The sequence below is a fragment of the Coffea eugenioides genome, chromosome 5 (assembly GCF_003713205.1).
Source record: "Coffea eugenioides isolate CCC68of chromosome 5, Ceug_1.0, whole genome shotgun sequence".
Lineage (NCBI taxonomy): Eukaryota > Viridiplantae > Streptophyta > Magnoliopsida > Gentianales > Rubiaceae > Coffea > Coffea eugenioides.
In genome coordinates, this window is record NC_040039.1 from 38635087 (window position 1) to 38653857 (window position 18771).

At 33.1% G+C, this 18771-nt stretch overlaps 1 protein-coding gene across 1 annotated transcript; it reads right to left on the reverse strand.

The window, feature by feature from the left end:
• Window positions 1-14433: 14433 nt before the first annotated feature.
• Window positions 14434-15003, reverse strand: LOC113771594 (dirigent protein 19-like). The gene has a single exon (XM_027316167.1). The coding sequence runs from the start codon at window positions 15001-15003 to the stop codon at window positions 14434-14436; it is 570 nt and encodes a 189-aa protein (XP_027171968.1).
• Window positions 15004-18771: the final 3768 nt, after the last annotated feature.

An 18771-nucleotide genomic window follows, 5' to 3' on the forward strand; every position in this document is an offset into this window, starting at 1 on the left:
ATTGGGAGGCAACCCAATATTTAGGTTATATTTGTTAACTTGGTGTGATTTTGTGGTTTGAATCAATGTTTTAGCTAAATTGTTGTTTTTGTAATGTAGGGTTGGCAATTGAAGGCAAGGATGACCAATTGAGTACAAAAAAGGCGAACTTTGATCAAACAACTCAAACCCTCGATTTGCGTTAAAGGTGTTTTTGATTCATTATAAAGGGGTAAAATGCATGTTTTTAATGTTTTACATTTGTTCCAGTCATTAAAATTGGCAAACAAATGATCTATGATGCATTTTGAGTCATTGGGATACCTTTTGTAATTTTTCAAAAGTTGAAATTCTGCTAAAAATCGAAGCAGAAAACGCGTTTTCCAAGGAAACGCGACTATAAGTCGCGTTTCGTAGAATCGCGTTTTCAATTCTGCGCCTGCAGAACAGAAAACGCGCCTTTAAAACGCGACTTGAAGTCGCGTTTTGGAGGAAGTCGCGTTTTATCGCCTGAGCAAAACTGGAAAACGCGACACATATAAACGCGACTTTAAGTCGCGTTTTCATACGTAACCGCGTTTTCAATTCTGCGAGATTTGTGCAGAAAACGCGGATTTAAAAACGCGCGTTGAAGGCGCGTTTTTAGTCGCGTTTTCGGTTCATTTTTCTGCTTCAAAAACGCGATTTGCAGAACATTTCTTCACTTTTCCATTTTTCCAGCCGCGTTTTTCTTCTTCTCTTCTACCCAACTCACAAATCTTCATTTGTACTCCATAATCGTCTAAGCCGAATTGAAGATCATTTGGGCATTCATCCACCGCCCAATCGTGATGCAGAGGATGACGATGATGCCGAGGGGGATGACTGACTTGGCACACTGCAGAAGCTATCGTTAGTTGATGAACTTGCTTGCCTAATTATCTTAACTTGTGGAACTTAAGATGTTTAACTTCATTTTATTTTTCTGTTTTCTATGTGGTAGGTACTTGTATTTTGACAGTGGTTCGTGATTAGTGGCTGATAAGGATCTCAGCCATTGACTTGGGGAGTACTTCTTTCTTTTCTTTTCTTCTTTTGTTTCATTTCTTCCCTACACATTGAGGACAATGTGTAATTTAAGTGTGGGGGAAGAAATGTGTGGTACTTGTGATTTTAGTTGTGTTTGATATAATTCTTGTGCTTAAATGGTGTTTCTTGTGGTTGCTGGCAGGGAGTTTTAGTCCACTTTTAAGGGGAGACTCTGTCAAAATTTTTCCAAAACCTTATACATATATATGTTATTAACTATAATAAATAAATAAAATTTTGTCACTTATCCTTTTGAAATAAATATATGCGGTTTTGATACTTCTTTTCTCATGAAATTTGGAAATGATTTTTATGTGATTATAATTTTTACATCTATAGGAAAGTATATCTAGTAAAGTGGAGAAAATTATGCCTACATTTTGTATATTTGATGAAAATTCTTCTTTTTATCTAATTTTATAAGATAAGAAATTAATATGGTTAATAAGTGTCATACTCTTCTCATGATTACTCTTAGAGGGAATTTTATTATATATATACATCAAAAAAAAAGGGGTTATTCTACTCCAATGATTCTCGTACCGAGTAACCGGGGGTTGGCATCTACAAATGTCGACATTCGCGTAAAAAGGTACTTGAATTAAGAGTATGCAAAGCAACTTGAGTATGTGAAATGTTGAGTAACCGGGGATCTGCATCTAAAAATGTTGATCTTCGCGTCAAAAGGCATTTTTCACAACTTAAGTAATATTTAATCCTTAAAATATATATATATATATATATATATATATAAAAGTAAATTAAATCCCTCTTTAAGAAAAATAAGAAGTTGATCATGAGATTAGTTAGCATCTTTATTGACTATAGGAGTTGCTTGCTTGCGAAATTGGATAAAAATAAGAAGTTGAGTTGAATTGGTAAAATTATGGTATACTTGGCTCTTCTTTGCTTGATATTATGAGTACTTGAACTTAATGGAAAGATCACATAAGGTTATTTACCTTGATTCAAGGAAATGGAGTTGAAATACTACATATGTTTATTTTCAATTTTTGGATCATTGATGGTTGGAATTTCATATTGCTTGAGGACAAGCAATGATTCAAGTGTGGGGGTATTTGATAAGAGTTTATTTTACGTATTTTTAAGTGCATTTTATTAGTTAATTTTGAGTTGATTATTTAGTTTTATAAATAAAATAAAGAGGTTTTTGGTAAAATTATATATTTTTGGTAAAAGTGGATAATATTGCATTTCTATTGATTTTAATGGTAAAAACTTCATTTTTATGCAGGAATGATGATTCAATCACCAAAGGATGTCAAATGAGGTAAAAAATAGAGATTTGGTGATGAATTCAAGTGGCAACAAGAAGAATGAAGTGAAAAATGTTCAAGTGAGGAAATGCAATACAAGTCAGTTTTGACACTCTTCAGTATTTTGACCATATCTGGAGCTACACTTATCGGATTGAGGTGATCTTTATACCATTTTAAAGCTAAGAAAGAGACCTACAATTCGTATGAAGACATCGAAATCCATTTCTGCCATCTTCATGGGCAAAACGTTGGAATACAGAAGCTGCATTCTGTGGTCGGAAGTTAAAACAGAGGTTTGAACAGGTGACAGTATTTCGATCATATCTTAGGCTACAAAGCTCCGATTTGGATTATTCTTGAAGCATTGGAAAGCTAACTCAAAGGGCTACAACTTTTGTGTTTTGTACAAAATCTATTTTGGCCTTTATCATGGAGCAAATCGCAGTTGAAATAAGGCCAGAGTGAAAACGCGAGTAGACAAAACGCGAGTTTATACCGCGTTTTGTGTAGGCGCGTTTTATAGCCGAAATTCTGCAATTTGACTCAGTCAATTCTCTTGTGTTCATACCACTTTCCAGCTATAAGATGCAAGGGAATTCGGTGCACATGCTTCTGCAATAAAAGAGAAGACCAAATGAGTGTGGACAAAAGGAAACATCATATCTTTGACTTCTTTTTACAAAATCTGAGTGGAGGAAATTATGAAGTGAGAGGAATGGAATTTCTACCACCTTTTATGCAGAAACACAGGGGAGAAGCCTGGAGCACCATACGTAGCTAGTTTTCCTTCTTGCAACAAGTTTTCTCTCTAGTTAAGAGTTCTTAGAGAAGCATTTGGTTTTTCACTTGTAACCATCTTGTACAAGAACATTGCAGGAATTGGAGAGCTTTACCTTCAATTGGCTAAGCTTTCTTTTACCTTTCTTATACTTGTACTTAATGATGTTTTGCATTAATAAACTTGTGAGTTTGATTGTTAAATCATTCATGAGTAGCTAATTTCCTTTATCTAGGGAGTAGATGAAGCTTATGGCCAAATGATATGAAGTGATTGTGATTTATGCTTGTTATGTCTTGTATTAACTTATCTACTTGTGTATGTTGGATTACTTGTTGTTGCTTGATCACCAATAGCAGGTTTATAGTTGTTTTTACTCATTGAGAAATGGTAAAAATAATGGAATGACATAAGTAGAGCTTGAGTAGTATATTCATGAGAATAGAAATACATTCAAGTGGATAAAATCTATATTTCAGGTATGCACAAAACAGATTTAGTATTTTCCAAGAGATTAGGAAAAACTAATCTGTTTTAACCCATTATTATCATGAAAATGTGATTTTGGTATTGTTGGAAATGAATCCTTGGTTAAACAAGAGCAGTAACAAGTGTTAAATTCATTCGTTTTAGATCTTTTGTGTTATATGTGGAATCTACATCCCTAGATCTTAATATTTAGTGAATTCTACTTCTATTGTGAAATTGCATTTATCTATTTAAGAATTTTTGTAGTTGAATTAAATTCTAAAGTTTCTGCTCAAATTAATTGTAAGTCTAAATAATAGAGTAAATTAGTATCTAATAATTGTTTTAATTGCTCCTCGTGGGATCGACCCGATACACATCTTGTACTACAATTGCGACCTGTATACTTGCAGTCCAACGGGTGTAAATTCGGAATTAAACTTGCATTGATAGTAAAAATCCCGTCAGTATTTTTGGGAGAAATTAATGTGGCACCATACACCATGTCGTAACATTTAATCCAAGTATTTTCCCATTGCAAATGCCGAAGCTTTGCTAAAGAAGAAGAAAAATGAAGAAAGAAAGAAAGATGCAAGTTGGTGCAATGTGAAGTATAAGTTTGGGGATTGTGTAGGTACAATTGAATTTGGTGCAGTTATATACAGTTGTTTCACTTCTTCTGACATTTAGGGTACACTTATTTTAATGTAACTTACATATTAAGTGACTTTTTGTAAATTAAGTTGGTTGCATAAGTACAACAAAGTGAGGATCGAATTTAAGAAGGGGGATGGCAAGTAGAACTCAAGGACCTATTTGTAATTGCATTGTCAAATTTGATATGTGCAATGGCGAAGTTAGAAATAATTATTAGTGGGGGAAAAAGTAATATCAAAATTTTTTGCTTGTCTTCCTAAAAATAGCACATAACAACAACCTTCACATAAAATTTATTACGTCTATTTAGTGGAGGCCTTTGTATATTCACGTGAAACTCTTTTATTGGTTTTGGAGCAACTATTAGGCCTGTCAATTAATTGTTTCAGACAAATATACAAATTTTCATTTAATAAGTAATATAGCACAAAATCACATAATAACACAATAGTGGGGAGGAATGGGTTGAATGGTTTGAGAAGAGAAAGTGTAAGTGAGAGTTTTCGGATTTGAGACTTCCTACTTAATCTATTAAATTTTTTTTTAAAAGTAAGAAAAGAATAATTTTCTTTGAAAAAAATATGAAAAAACCTTTTATAGTAGCCACAGACCTATAAAATTCTAAAATTTCATTTTATTGATGTAGATGGCCGTTGCTTTGAATTTTGTAACATTTTATTTTCATTAAGTTACAAAACTAATTAAATTTACATTTGCTTCTAAACAACAAAATGGGGACACATTGAAAATTTCTCATAATTGTATGGATCATAATAGAAGCACAACTAAAAAATTCTCAAAATTACTAGGATAATAGTAGAATTATTTAGCCCCACAGCCCCAGATTATAAAGCAGGGGGCGGCTCGAGGCGCTGTCTCGGGCGTGTCACAGACGGTTAGGTTTTAATTTAGGAAGAAGAAGATGGCATGTATCTGATCAAATATTTCCCTTGAGATTTCACACGTATTTAAGTACAATGAACGTCCTTGGAAGGGGCATTATGTGTCGGATTAGTTGGTTTACACTAGATTCATAGTTGCTATAATTAGATAATACCGCATATTTTATACCTTTCTTTGTTTTTAATCTTTTGATTTGGAATTGAAAGTCAGAAAAAGCCACCATGACTAGATACTCTTTATGCCTATGTAAGCACATGCACCAACAGGCCACTTGAATTAGTAGAAAAGGAAAGTCCTATGTTAAATGATAGAAATAAATTAAAATATGGTTTATTTCCTTGATTCTAAAGATTTTATATTTGATTTCAAAAATCTCTCTTGAGTTTTCTGACAATTTTACTAAGCTCCCCTGAGATTTAAAAAATTACACATACCTCCATTGTCATTTAAAATGGCAATACCACCCTTAAATATTTTAATGAAATTCCCTTGTTTGGTATGCTTATACTTGGAGTGACTTTAAAATTATTTTTTCATTCTTTTTCCTTCTTATTCCTTTTTATTTAATTTTTTGCCAATAAATTTGTAAAATTACCACTATTATCTCTAGTTCTATTGTAACCAAATGTCGAACTAATGATTTTTTTAATGAATTAACTTTATATATAATCCGCTGTTTTTTGCTAATCTTTGTTTTCTATTTTTTGGTATTAAAATTAACAACAAATCAAAAAATATATTGCCCAAAATCACTACTAAATTATGATAATCCCACTACTCAAAAAATTCATAAACTCTAAATCAATTATTTTAAAATTTATTTTCTATCTTATAAATCTAAATGCATAATAAAATACTATCAAAAGTATCCAATCATAGCGATAAAATTATTATTATATTTGTTTATCAAATAGTAGGTATAAACATAAAAAATTCGGCACTTTTTCCTTATAATTACAATAGATAATCTTATAATTCTATAGGAAAGTAAATTAAAACTCATTACACAAGGGCATTTTTGGATATTCATTTAAAAATTTGATCAAGTCAATATTATTTTAAAGTTTGTTACTAAAACTATCAAATCAAGGGAGATATGTGTAATTTTTCAAATCTCAGGAAAATTCAGTGAAATTGTCGGAAACCTCAAGGGAGGTTTCTAAAATTATCCCTTGTATTTATCACTTGAAAATATCGTGGTTTCAGTCACTTTTTACAAGTGGACTGTAATAGAAAATGGCAATTTTGCACGCATATAATATAGTGTACTTTTATACCTTTTATATTATAGTTTTTCTTTGTGCATGGTGTCTGCTGTTTGGATCGTATAAAGTTATCTTGTCCCGTTGGCTGTTTGGATCGGATAAAGTTATCAGAAATACAATTAAAATGCATATATTACAGTGTACTCTTTTATTTTTGTATTTAGATTTTTTTTTTTGCATGATGTACCTTCTATTTAGATTAAATAAGATTATCTTGTCCCATTGTTCATACGACCTTTCCTTTTTTTTTTTTTTGGTCGTATCAGAAGTACAACTAAGACGGGTAGTTGTAATACAGTATTTAAATATCTTCGCCACCAGCGGCAAAAGTGGAAACTTTGGTAGCGTCAAAGACTTCGCCGCCATTAACCTAAATTAGCAAAAAAGGAAAATTCTATATTAAACAACGGTACAACTTAAGTGATAAAAATAAACTAAAATATAACCCACTTTTTTATTTTAGAGATTTCATATTTGCGTCTATCATTTAGAAATATCATATAATTTTCATTTGCATGCATATAATATAACTTTCTTTTTTTATTTTCTATATTTTTTTGTGTTTACGTCCCACAAGAATAGTGTGTTTGGATAGAGTATTATTTGAAATATTATTTAAAATAATATCTATAGCACTATTTATGATATGAAGTATATAACATAAAAAAATAGTTAAAAATATAAAAAGATAGATTGAAAAATAAATTTACGATGCAAGCGAAATATTATGTTAAATAATTTAGCAATGCAAACACATTACAATACCTACAACAGTTCCTACTGAATCAATTGAAGTTGAGGCTGCATTCATTTACTCGACACATGCGAAGGGCTTATCTCCAAATGGCTCGACTTCGTCTCGCCCCTTCCCCCACTCTTTCTCCCCAGTAAAATGAATGATGAAGAATCTCATAAAATTATCTTGTGCCATTGTTCTTATGACTTTTTTTTTTGGATGGTGTCAGAAGTACAACTAAGATGCATATAATGTAGTGTACTTTTTTTATATATATTTTTTATTATTTTGCCATGGTGTACCTTCTGTTTAGATTGGATAAAATTATGTTGTCCCATTGTCAGTAAGACTTTTTTTTTTTTTTTGGTGGTGTCAAAAGTATAACTAAGGTGGATAGTTGTAATACGGTATTTAAACATCTTCTCCGCCGGCGGGGAAAGTGGAAACTTCTGTAGTATCAGAAGACTTCGATGCCATTAATTAAAGTTTCTAGGGAAGGACCAAAATAAGTCGTAGGATACATAAAAGTTGGTTAACGCTAATTGCAAAACTAGCAACTCGATTATCCTTGAAAAAATTCCATAATTTTAAAAAAAAAAGGTCAAATAACAAATTTGGGAGAATATTACATTAATTATATTTTTTCCTTTCACATCAATTAGAATGAGTTATATATCCCTGGCTTTTCTTAGCAAATAAAATATCAAAAAAAATCTGTTTGAAGGGTTTTATGGCTCTTCTAACTGGATTGTCAGATTTTATATTGGTTCGGGAGCCTAAAAATTTATAAGGTATCTAAGGCAGGGGAAAAACTAGAGCTGGCAATTTGTCCCAAGTCCCAATGGGCTACTCATGCCCAAAGGAACTTTGGGCGGGATGGGTATTATAATTTGGTATTGGGTTTAAGTTGGAACACATCCCAACTATACCCATTAATGAATGGGAAAGGATGGGAAATACTTGGGTACCCATTGGGCTCAAATGGCAAGGGCTCCGTTTGGATTAGCTGTTTTTGGTAGGTGTTTTTGAAATATTTTATTGTAGCAGTGTATATGAAAAATTTTTACTATAAAATTTTTTTTGAAATATTTGATATATTAATATGGATGGGATGTTTCTTGAGTTATTGTATATTACTGTAACATTGTATTTGAAAAACTTATTTTTTGAAAAAAAAGTCAATCCAAACGGAATCTTAGATTCAAAAATTATCTTTAACAATTTTTATAGTCATACCAGCGAATATAATCTAGTAGTCTTCCTAGTCATTATCCACAAGAATTTCCACCATTTCAGTTAGTTTAGACCTGTCATCCTTGGACAATGATAAGGATAAATATTCAACATCCTAGGGACCTTCGCCATCTTGATATATGTTGGAATATGGTTGTATATCTATCTTTTCCTTTATTTGTTAATCCAATTTTTGGTGGGAATCTTGAGTATAAAGCACTTGCATGTTTATTTAATAAAACTAAAAGAATTTAATAAATCAAAAATATTAAAATTATATAAAATTAAAAAATGAATTAAAGGAAAAAAATATGTAGAAAATGAATTTGGGTATTGGGCGGGATCAATCTAAACCCATCCCAAAATGATCCCGCCCAAGTTAGTCCCAAAACACATATGGGTAAGGTTGGGCCCAAACCCATATGACTCGGTTCCATCTCAAACCCAAGCAAATCCCGCCCATCCCGCCCATTTTGCCACCTCTAGGAAAAACTAAAAATTACCAAAGAAATAATTATAATCAACTATCTACGATCCAGAATGGGGGCGCCGGCTCTAGATCCAGCGTAGCAGACACCATAGGCGGTTACATTTATATGGGAATGCAATGTTAAATTCATTAGAATCTTAACAAAATCACTTCATGAGCTAGCTGATAAAAGTAGACATAATATTTGCTATCGCCACTGCAATTAATTGGCATTGAGAGTTAAAGAAGCCACCATATTCTATTTCTAACCTCCCTCTTTTTGCTTCGTAATTCCTATCATTGTTCTGCTAAAAAAATTTTTTAAAAAAAAGAAAAGAAGCCACCATAACTAACTACTTAGATGTATGTATAAACATCAATAATTACCTAAATTAATAGCTAATGTTAATTCCATTGAAATGTATAGTGTGCGTTTTATTTAAATTGGATTAAATTACTACCTTTTATCTATTTTCTTTCAAACAAGAGATAGGTGGGATTTAAGAATCAGGGAAGGGGAAAGGGGTCATTGAATCTAAGACCTTTAATACTTAGGATCTCAGATGAGGAACTTTTGTTTCTTTAGTGGCAAAAATGCTGCTTGTAAAACTAACTCGAGCATTTGCTCGCAATTGTATATCTTTTGACAAGAAATATAACCAATTATCGTTTCGAAAAAAAATACTTAGGATCTCAATCATAACCATTGAAATAAGAATTTTTTAGTAGACTATATTACCTTATCCTTACAAATATGATTCCATTTTTATTTTTCTTTTTTTTAGAAGTAGAGTTAAGCTTTCACATGATGTCATTTTTGCTTAAATGGTGGATAGTAATGATATCGACACTACTTTAGTTACCGTTGTACTGCTGCAAAATGGGTAGTTTTGTACTATCAAAAGAGATTTTGATTCCATGAAGGACAAGATCGAAGATTCTCAGACATAGGTTACTATTCAAATGCCCATACCAAAAACAGACGTCGGTATCTAAAAATGGGTGAAGAAAATAATAATCACAAAACTATAAACGCAATTATCCTTTATGAAATACCTAATTAAAGGAATAACAAAGTCAAGGAAAAAATATGGGAGAATATTAATATTGGATTATCATATTTTTTATCTTCTAGCTGATCAACGTGAAATGAGTTATCCTTAGCTTTTTATTTAAAAGATAAAAAATAAAAATTTTAGTTTGTAGGGCTATACTTGTAATACAGAGCTACGAGTATGGCCATGGAACATGTTTTTGTGCCAAAGAAACTAGAAACAGTTCAAACCATTTTTTCCTCAAAATGAAAATGAAGTATAAGGATCCTGGTTTATAGAACTTGAAAGTTGATTCACCAACATTTATATAGTTTAGTATAGGTACATATTAGTAGACATTTTGGCAAGAACAAATTCCACCTCTTTTGCCACTTCTACTCCACCTTATGTTTTCGTGACACTATTCTTGTTTTTAGGAGTGTCATTTCCAATGAAAGTGTTTTTCTATGATATATGTTTGAGGCAAACTTTATAACTCAGAGAAATTAAATAGAACCAGTAAATTGACAAAGGACGATATTGACTGATGAATAACAAAGAAACAAGACAATATATTGTTATGTTACGATTTGACAAATTTCTTATCACCTATCAGTGAAGCCCATCATTCTGAATAGAATTAAGAGGGCCTTAAATGAGCTTTCAGTTTTAATTTCATTAGTAAACGTGTAGGTTTCAGTGAAGAATCTATCTTCACCTAATCTCAAGGTCATTCCCTATCTCAATATCATTCAGCTTAATTAGATTCCTCAAGCACAATACTTTATTGCAATAGGCCCTTCACTGTACAGTTCATCTTTTATTTATACAATCAATTGATTCAACTATTCTAAGTGCCTCTAACTAACTGACTGTTAACTAACTTCTGAGTTGGCAAGTAGTATAGCAACTTCTTGATCATCACCCTATTTGCTCATATGTTCAGCTCCTCCTTGGGTCATAACAGTGGATCTTTAATGTATAGAGATTTAAGGGTAATTTTTATTTTTATGATGGGTTGAAATAAGAATCCAAAAGATAATAGGAAAATTATTTATAAATAGGGTTATAGTCCTGGGTCATACATATTCTTATGATCGTATTTTTTAGCACTGCAAATAATTCTTTCCTGATATCTCATCGTTAGGAAAGATATCAGAGAAAAACTAAAGGACTCTCTCAAGGATCAGCGAATATGTGTTGATCTGGAAAGCAATCTCAAAATCTCTAAGGATTCAAGTACCGGTTAGTGAATATGAATCCAAGTACGCCTCCGCAATTTACTTGTTGATTTATTTCTCAGTAAATACCATAAAGATTCTAGCTTTAATAGGTGATGGTTTTCATCAAAAGTTATATAAACCATTACTAACATGCACACGGAAAATTTCAGAATGGACATGAAAATGTCCAATTCATTTCCAAATGGCATTTGGTCACTTTTGGGTCTTCCATAGTGATAGATCTATAATGATTAAATTAACTTTTAATTGCATTATTTAGCATCAGCATATCCTCAAAACTGAACCCTTTGACACTCGGCAATTCATGAAGAAACTCAAATTTGCATTGAAGATTGTTCATCTATCAATTAGCACTCTTTTTATCGCCCCTTCTTTGAACGGTGGAAGTAAATTGAGAGTACCTATGACAACCTACTTTCATTTTTTTTTCTCGAGATATATTTCTATTTTGCTTCATTTGTATTGATTAATGTGTAGTTACTAGTTCGCCATATATATCCGTTTTTGCCAACAATTTGTTGAAACAAGTTATACCTTTTCCACCTACATTAACTCTTCTTTATGCTAAAATTACCATCTCCAAATGCAGGATGCGTAAAATTTAAAATGCAATAACCAAATTAAGAATCCAAAAAACAGCATCTTCCAAGTCAACTAATGCCTTTTTGTTATCTTCCCAAAAAAAATCCAATGCCGTCCGATAGTGTAACGCAGAAATTTAAGTTAATTGATCTCCAAAATATTTAGTTTCTTATTTTCTAAACAAAACTGATCCTAATTAGTCAACTACTGGAGGAGAATTTAAAAAAAAAAAAAAAAAAACTTGTATCCAACGAGGAACCAGTTCTACATGTGGCCCGACAGACGCAACTTGCTTTTCAACCTTTGTTAATGTTCCCATTTTGACCAGAATATTCACAAATGCTGCAGCCTGATCAGTAGCTGAGAAGGTGATCAGCATCACTCCAGCTGAGATGATTTACACGGGAACAATTAAAAGGAATCCAAAATACACAGTGAAGAGATTGTCTTCTGAGTGTACAAATTGAAAACTGGGGAAGATTTTCTTGATGTATGTACAGATTCGGTTGCAGTGGAAGACGCTGAACAATAATTACAATAGGATCAAATTCAAAATGATTTGGCTAGAGATGAAAAAAGGTTACAGAAAAAAGAAATGAACAACTTGCTTATAAAGTGCTGATTGAAAAATGAACGACCTTCAATGCAAATTTTATGTTCTCTACAGAAAGTGTGAAAGGAGTCGGTTCTATTGAAATGGCATTCCACGTACCTAATGAAATTAAAAGATTTTGAGCTTGAGGCATCTAAGCTAAATTCCTTTCTGGATGACCAATTCTGGATTTGCTGAAGATAAGTTTTCACGGAATCTATACTTTAACTAATTAAATTAAATTTGAGAGCAGATGCAAGGCCTCCCTCCAAGTCATATTGGAGAACCGGCCAGAAGAGTTTTGTTCAAATCACTTTTTTAAAACTAATCCAGAAGAATTAATTGCATTTGGCTCGACTAGGATAAGTTGAGACTTCTGAAAATTTTCACCACGAAGCTGAATTTTGCTTCAATTGAGCCCTTAAATTATCACGAAGGTCAAATTATATTTGATGGCAAACAACTGAGACTTGGCACAATTTGAGAGGGCCGGAATAGCGGAAATAAGAAAATACAAGATCGACAGTTCTAAATTAAGAATAATTAACATATATGACCTTGTAAAGTTATTATCTGTTGAACAAAGCAATTACAGTTTTGACATGATAACTTTTTTTTTTCCAAGAGAAGATTCCAAATCTTATAAGAAAAAAGGATGGAGGTGATAATATGAGAGTCAAACTAAGGATCTCAATACCCACTAGTTAAAATGAGTCTTGAGAATGAAACAACATGACATAATTTAGAACATAGTAAAAGTTGAATGACATATTCATTGGTTTATATTATGTTAAATATAAAGAAATAGACTTGTAAAATCGTTAAGAATAGCAAATTAATGCCAGTCAACTATTCCACGGCATGGCTGAGTAGGTCTTGGTCCAACGGTTAACATTGAAATCCCGTGATTAGATGTCTTGAATTCAAATGCTCCTATTCCCTTTCCGCTTCTTAAGTCATACATCTCTCTTTTTCTAGACCAAAAAAAAAAAAAAAACTATTCCACGGCACCTTGAAAAAAAAACTATCCAGTGGCATCGATTTGCAGAACAAAGAAAACCATTCCACACGCATTTTTCGAGCAGACAAAAAATTTTAATTACATGATCTGGGGCTTAACTAGTAACTGCACATTAGTCAATATAATGAAGCGAATTGCAAACCCATAGATCTTGAACAAAAAGAAGAAAAAATGAATTCATGTAGTTTTAAGTACTTTCATTTACTCCCACCAACACAAGAAGGGACGAAATGAGTAATAACTTCTTTAGAATTTCGAGATTTTAGATTCAAATTCTCTGTTTCTTAAGTCAGACTATGTCCTACTAAAAAAAAAAGAAAAAGAAAAAGAAAAAAAAGGTAATAATAGATAGATGAACAATCTTGAATGCAAATTTTAGGTTCTCTACGAATCGGAAATGCACACGCCACCCAGTGAAATTAAGATTTGAGTTCGATGACCTTTAACATTGGGTGATACTGAGTTTTCATGGGAATCTACACTTTGACAAATAAAATAACAATTGAGAGCAGCAGATGCGAGGGGGTTTTAACTCAGAATGCTTGAATCACTGATAGTAAGTAGGATTCATTATTATATCCTCTACTTTTATAAGCTCTCAACTTGAATGTTGTACGTGGTTTGTAACTACGTGATTCTAATGTTCGCAAAAATTCATTTAAATCATTAATTTATCGAGAGTACAGACAATCGACACAAATTTGTAATAGTATTAAATTTGTTATGGTAAACATAACAAAAATCTTACATTTACTTAGAAAAAGTACTTTAAATTGAATAACTAGGCACTTAGAAAAAGTACTTTAAATTGAATAACTAGGTACAAAGAACAACTAGATTATTCAGATTTTAGTCAGTAAAGAGAAAGAACACATTCTTGCCCTAGTTTTGTGTCATCTATTTTAGAAGTGGAACATAAATCGAGAAAAGATCCAGCAACAGTTGCACTAAATTATTCAAAAGTATTACAAACCATACTGATTTATTGATAGAGTTAACTTGGCTATACATGCCAAGTACCTCAAGAAACATACAACAAACATCAGACATGGAGAAACTCTTGGCCCGATGACCTATGGTGATCCAGGGTCAAGTTTATTTAAAAGATACATATATATCAGTTATTATTGAAGAGCAATACCAGGGCTGTCACCTTTTTTGTCAAGTCTAATGTGGAGGTCCAACTTATAAACATTATGCCCAGTTGCATTTACAACCGGGGTACCCGTAAAGGTCATATACCCTGTTGCATACCGAAATTGTTTGGTTCCTCCTACAATTGCAACTTCACTGACTTGCTGATCCTGATTGATAACTCCTTTAATTTCCACAGTGCTACCATTGTACTTTCCGTGTTCAAGGAAGTGCACACTTGCCAAGGCCTCTATGGCGAAGCCATCAAGGGATGCTACTCCAACAACGCCATGCAAATGACCAACTGTCGGGGAGTGGAATGAGATGGTTTCTTTCAAGATATTTGTGCCGATGAAAAGAGTTCCAAATTGTAAAAAGCCCCATTTTACGTTGGGGAGACCTGCAACAGGATAAATAGTCTGATTGTGCTCAGCAGTTGGACCTTTAAATTCATGGTCGTACAGCGTCAAATGTAAGATCGAATGCTTTGACTGTGCCAAGCTTGCTAGTAAAAGCACGCCGAGAATTTGGAGGGATGCTATAGCTAAACTCTTTGCCATTGTTTTGTTACCGACACAAAGGAGGAGAAGAAAGAAGGAAACAAGTTGCTTTGTGACAGGTGTCGAACCTGTGCAATAATAATTACTAAAAAGTCCTAATTACCACCTCAATTAAATAATTATAGAACAAATCCAAGTACTGGAGCAGGGACCCTAGGTGTGCAATGGGTTACTTGATTCACCCTGTTCCCGAAGAGTTTGCTTGATCCGATATACCGGATTTGTCTATAAAAATACTAATTTTGCGTACAATGGCAAGTAGGGTCGATTCCACAGGGAGCAGGTAGGAAATTATTTCTTTCCAAATTAGTAGAACGAAATTGGGGGATTTTCAATGGGAGGCAAATAAAAATAAAATAAAATAAAACAAACAAAATTCAAAACTAACTCACAAAGCACAATTCACTGAAAATAGCAATTAACAAAAGTTCTACCCAAAGGATCAACTGCGCAGGCACGGTCCAATTAAATGATCATCGATGCAAAGATATTTAACCTTTTCATCACTAGGTTGGTTATAGTTATCAATAAGCTCTGACAACCAGTTCTTCCTTACCTTTTCGACAGTCAAGGTACGACCATTGACTGCTTCCCTAACCAGATAACAACCCTAGGTACGACCGTAGGAATTTAATTATCCAATTGCATTAAAGCTAGAAGAACCCAACCCTAACCAATAAACACGCTAAGAGGGTTTATTTAAGTTAGATCTTGCGTTTCCCCATCATAAAACCAATTATGGTGGTTGCCACGAGGTGTTAATTAAATGAACAATTACGGATTCTATTTAATTAACGTGGCAGTAGGCTATTAAATTAAATCAAATACCCGGCCGTTGATATTCAATCAATAAAATACCCATGAACAATTAATTCAGAAAACGCACGAATAGCAATAAATTGGGAGAAATAATGAAGATTCGATTAGATCTCACAGATATTATGGACCGCGCCGTCGCGTTAACCTTTGGGTAGAGGAGGAAATTAGCCGCTCCTCATCGTGTCAATCCCGTGTGGTTTAATTGAGTTCATTCAATTAGTTGCCGAAGAATTGGAAAAGTGAAACAATGAAGGAATAGTTCCTTCGTATTCTGCGTCCGAAATGGGGCCCCACGCACAAGGGGAATCTTCTTCCCTAACTGCGGCTAGAGAGGAAAGAAAAACCCAAAAGCGTCTGACAGAGAAGAGACGAGACGAAAGCTAAAATGTCCTCCTAATTTCTAATGTACTTGCTGCCGAAGTAGGAAAAACGGAGAAAAAGCAAAAGACGGCGTCTGACCCAAAGAGTAGAAAAAGAAACCTAAAGCTAGGGTCCCCTGATTCTGAATCTCCTTTTCCTTTTTATATGTAGCGCCGCCCAAGAGAAGTCAAGAAGAAAACAAACGTCTGACCCAATTGATTGCAACAAAAGCTAGCTTTTGGAGTTTTAATCCCATGCTCCTCGCGGTTCACGTGGACCGCAGTCCGGCTTTCGGTTTCGTCCACCTTCTAAGGCGTGGCCACGCCTTGGAACGGGAAGTCTTCTGGAAATTCACCCCGCGAGATCATTTTTCATGCCTACCACCTACAATTCACACAAATATCGAATATGAGTAAAATTCCAATTTTTAATACCGTGAATAGCCAAAATTAGGACAAAATAGCAGTGCAAAATACGCCAAATAACCGTTCTATCACTTTGGTGTGAAGTATAAAGCTGATGAGGAGGACTATTTATAGGACCGCCCGCTGACTTGGGGCCATTGGATCATCGTTATCATTGTTTGAAGAAACAACCGATGGTACAAAGAAGACAGGATCCGGAAGTGAAGGCTGAAATGCTACATTTTGACCGCAACGGATCTTCTGTTCCATACCCTGTGCTACTCTCTGTGCCACTTTTTATTAAATTGCTATTTCTCCTTCATAAATATCATGTTTTAACTCTTTTTTGTTTCCTTAAGATCCAATAACTATTAATGAAGTAATACACAAAAGTTAACAAACTCAAAAAATCAAAATGCATAAAAAATGAGATTTTTTATAAATTTTCTGCTGTATTTTTTAATTTTCTATTATATATTACTTTTTTGAAACTGTTGTATTTATTTTTTACTGAATTAATAGTTATTGGATCTTAAGAAAATAAAAAAGAACTTAAACATGATGTTTATGAAGGAGAAATAACTATATAATAAAAAGTTGGACAGAGAGTGGCACAGGGTGTGGGACAGAAGATCCATTGCATTTCGCCTTCCCGAGAATTTTTTAAGAATAATGAATCAGAGTGTAACGTGAAGTTGATACAGAAATAATTAAGGATGGCAATGGGGGCGGGTGGCCGCGGCCACCTACCCTGTGGGGAGCTAATGAGGCGGGGGGTTGGGGCGAGGGTAGGGTAGGTGCGGGGGGAATATTTTCCCCCCGTTTGGAAATGGGGCGGGGGAGTGTACCCCCGCCCCGCTACCCCGCTTAAAAATATATATAATTATATATATGTATATAATTATATATATAATATTTAATTTAATTAGTTGCAAACTTTAATAATAATATTATTAGTTATATGTATTATAAAATGTATATTAGTATATGTAATATAATTGATATTATCAATTATACTAATAATTATATATGACCACTAATAGAAATTATTAATTAGTTATACAAATTTACTAATACATATATACTAAATCCCTAATTACACTTAAAACAATAACATTTTTTTCTCAAAAAAAAAGCACAAGCACAATATTGAATTAGTAATTGTATTTGTGCCAAAAATGAAAACTTGACTATTTTAGTTGTATTTATTTCATCATGTTGGATTGTATTCAAATAACTTTTGTTTGATTATTTTTATAAGTTTCAATTGTGAAATTACAATAAATAATAATTTGGTGATGTGTTGATATTTTAGTATTTGATTATTTGCTTAAATTTAACTATAAATTATATAACAAATTTTTATTAACCCCACGGGGGCACCCGTGGGAAAGCGGGGTGGGGGCTGGGGGAATTTGTAGGCAGCGAGGCGGGGGTGGGGGAGGGGTCCCCCGCCCCAACCCCGCCCCGTTGCCATCCTTAGAAATAATGGCTAGATGTCTATCTATAGACTTTGATCTGCTGTTAATATATTATACTTCATTATTTTGTCTTTAGACCCTCTAATATCCACAATTACCCGAATCAAGGCTTAATAATGACATATATTTATGTAACTTAGTATAGATAGATTTTCATTTTCTTAAAATTCATACCAACAAAAAGTTTAAAAAATCTAGAATAGTATGGTTGGCAAAAAAATGTGAAATTAACTGGCAGAGCACTAAGCTGCTTTAAAAATCGTAGTATCATAAAAATAAACATATTTATCCGTCTACTTTGAAAATGGTATTGTTAGTCAAATCAATGGATGGAAAATTTTGCACGTAAAACAATTCGGTACTTAATTGATACCTTTAATTAATAAAGCTACTTCTGCTTCGTGATTAATATCCTTATCTATGGTCACCATTTTGTCGAGTTTGAGCATAATATAGTTTTCTCTTTGACGACCGCCTTAATTGACTTAAAAGTAATTGGCTTAAAAGTAAATGACTATTGGTAATGTCGTACAGAATTAAATCGTCCATGAAACTAAGGGTTGCGTCCAAGAAACTAGTTCCTTGCATAACCCACATAATTTAAGCTAGTCTTCAAATAAGGAAGGTGAAAATATGGTTGGTCAAAATAGTTGGCCAAATCTCAATATCACTCATGCAATAGTTTATCTTATGCAAGTCCAGTT

Excerpts from the sequence above, each read along its gene's own strand:
- LOC113771594 (XM_027316167.1), bottom strand. The coding sequence starts at position 15,003 with ATGGCAAAGAGTTTAGCTATAGCATCCCTCCAAATTCTCGGCGTGCTT.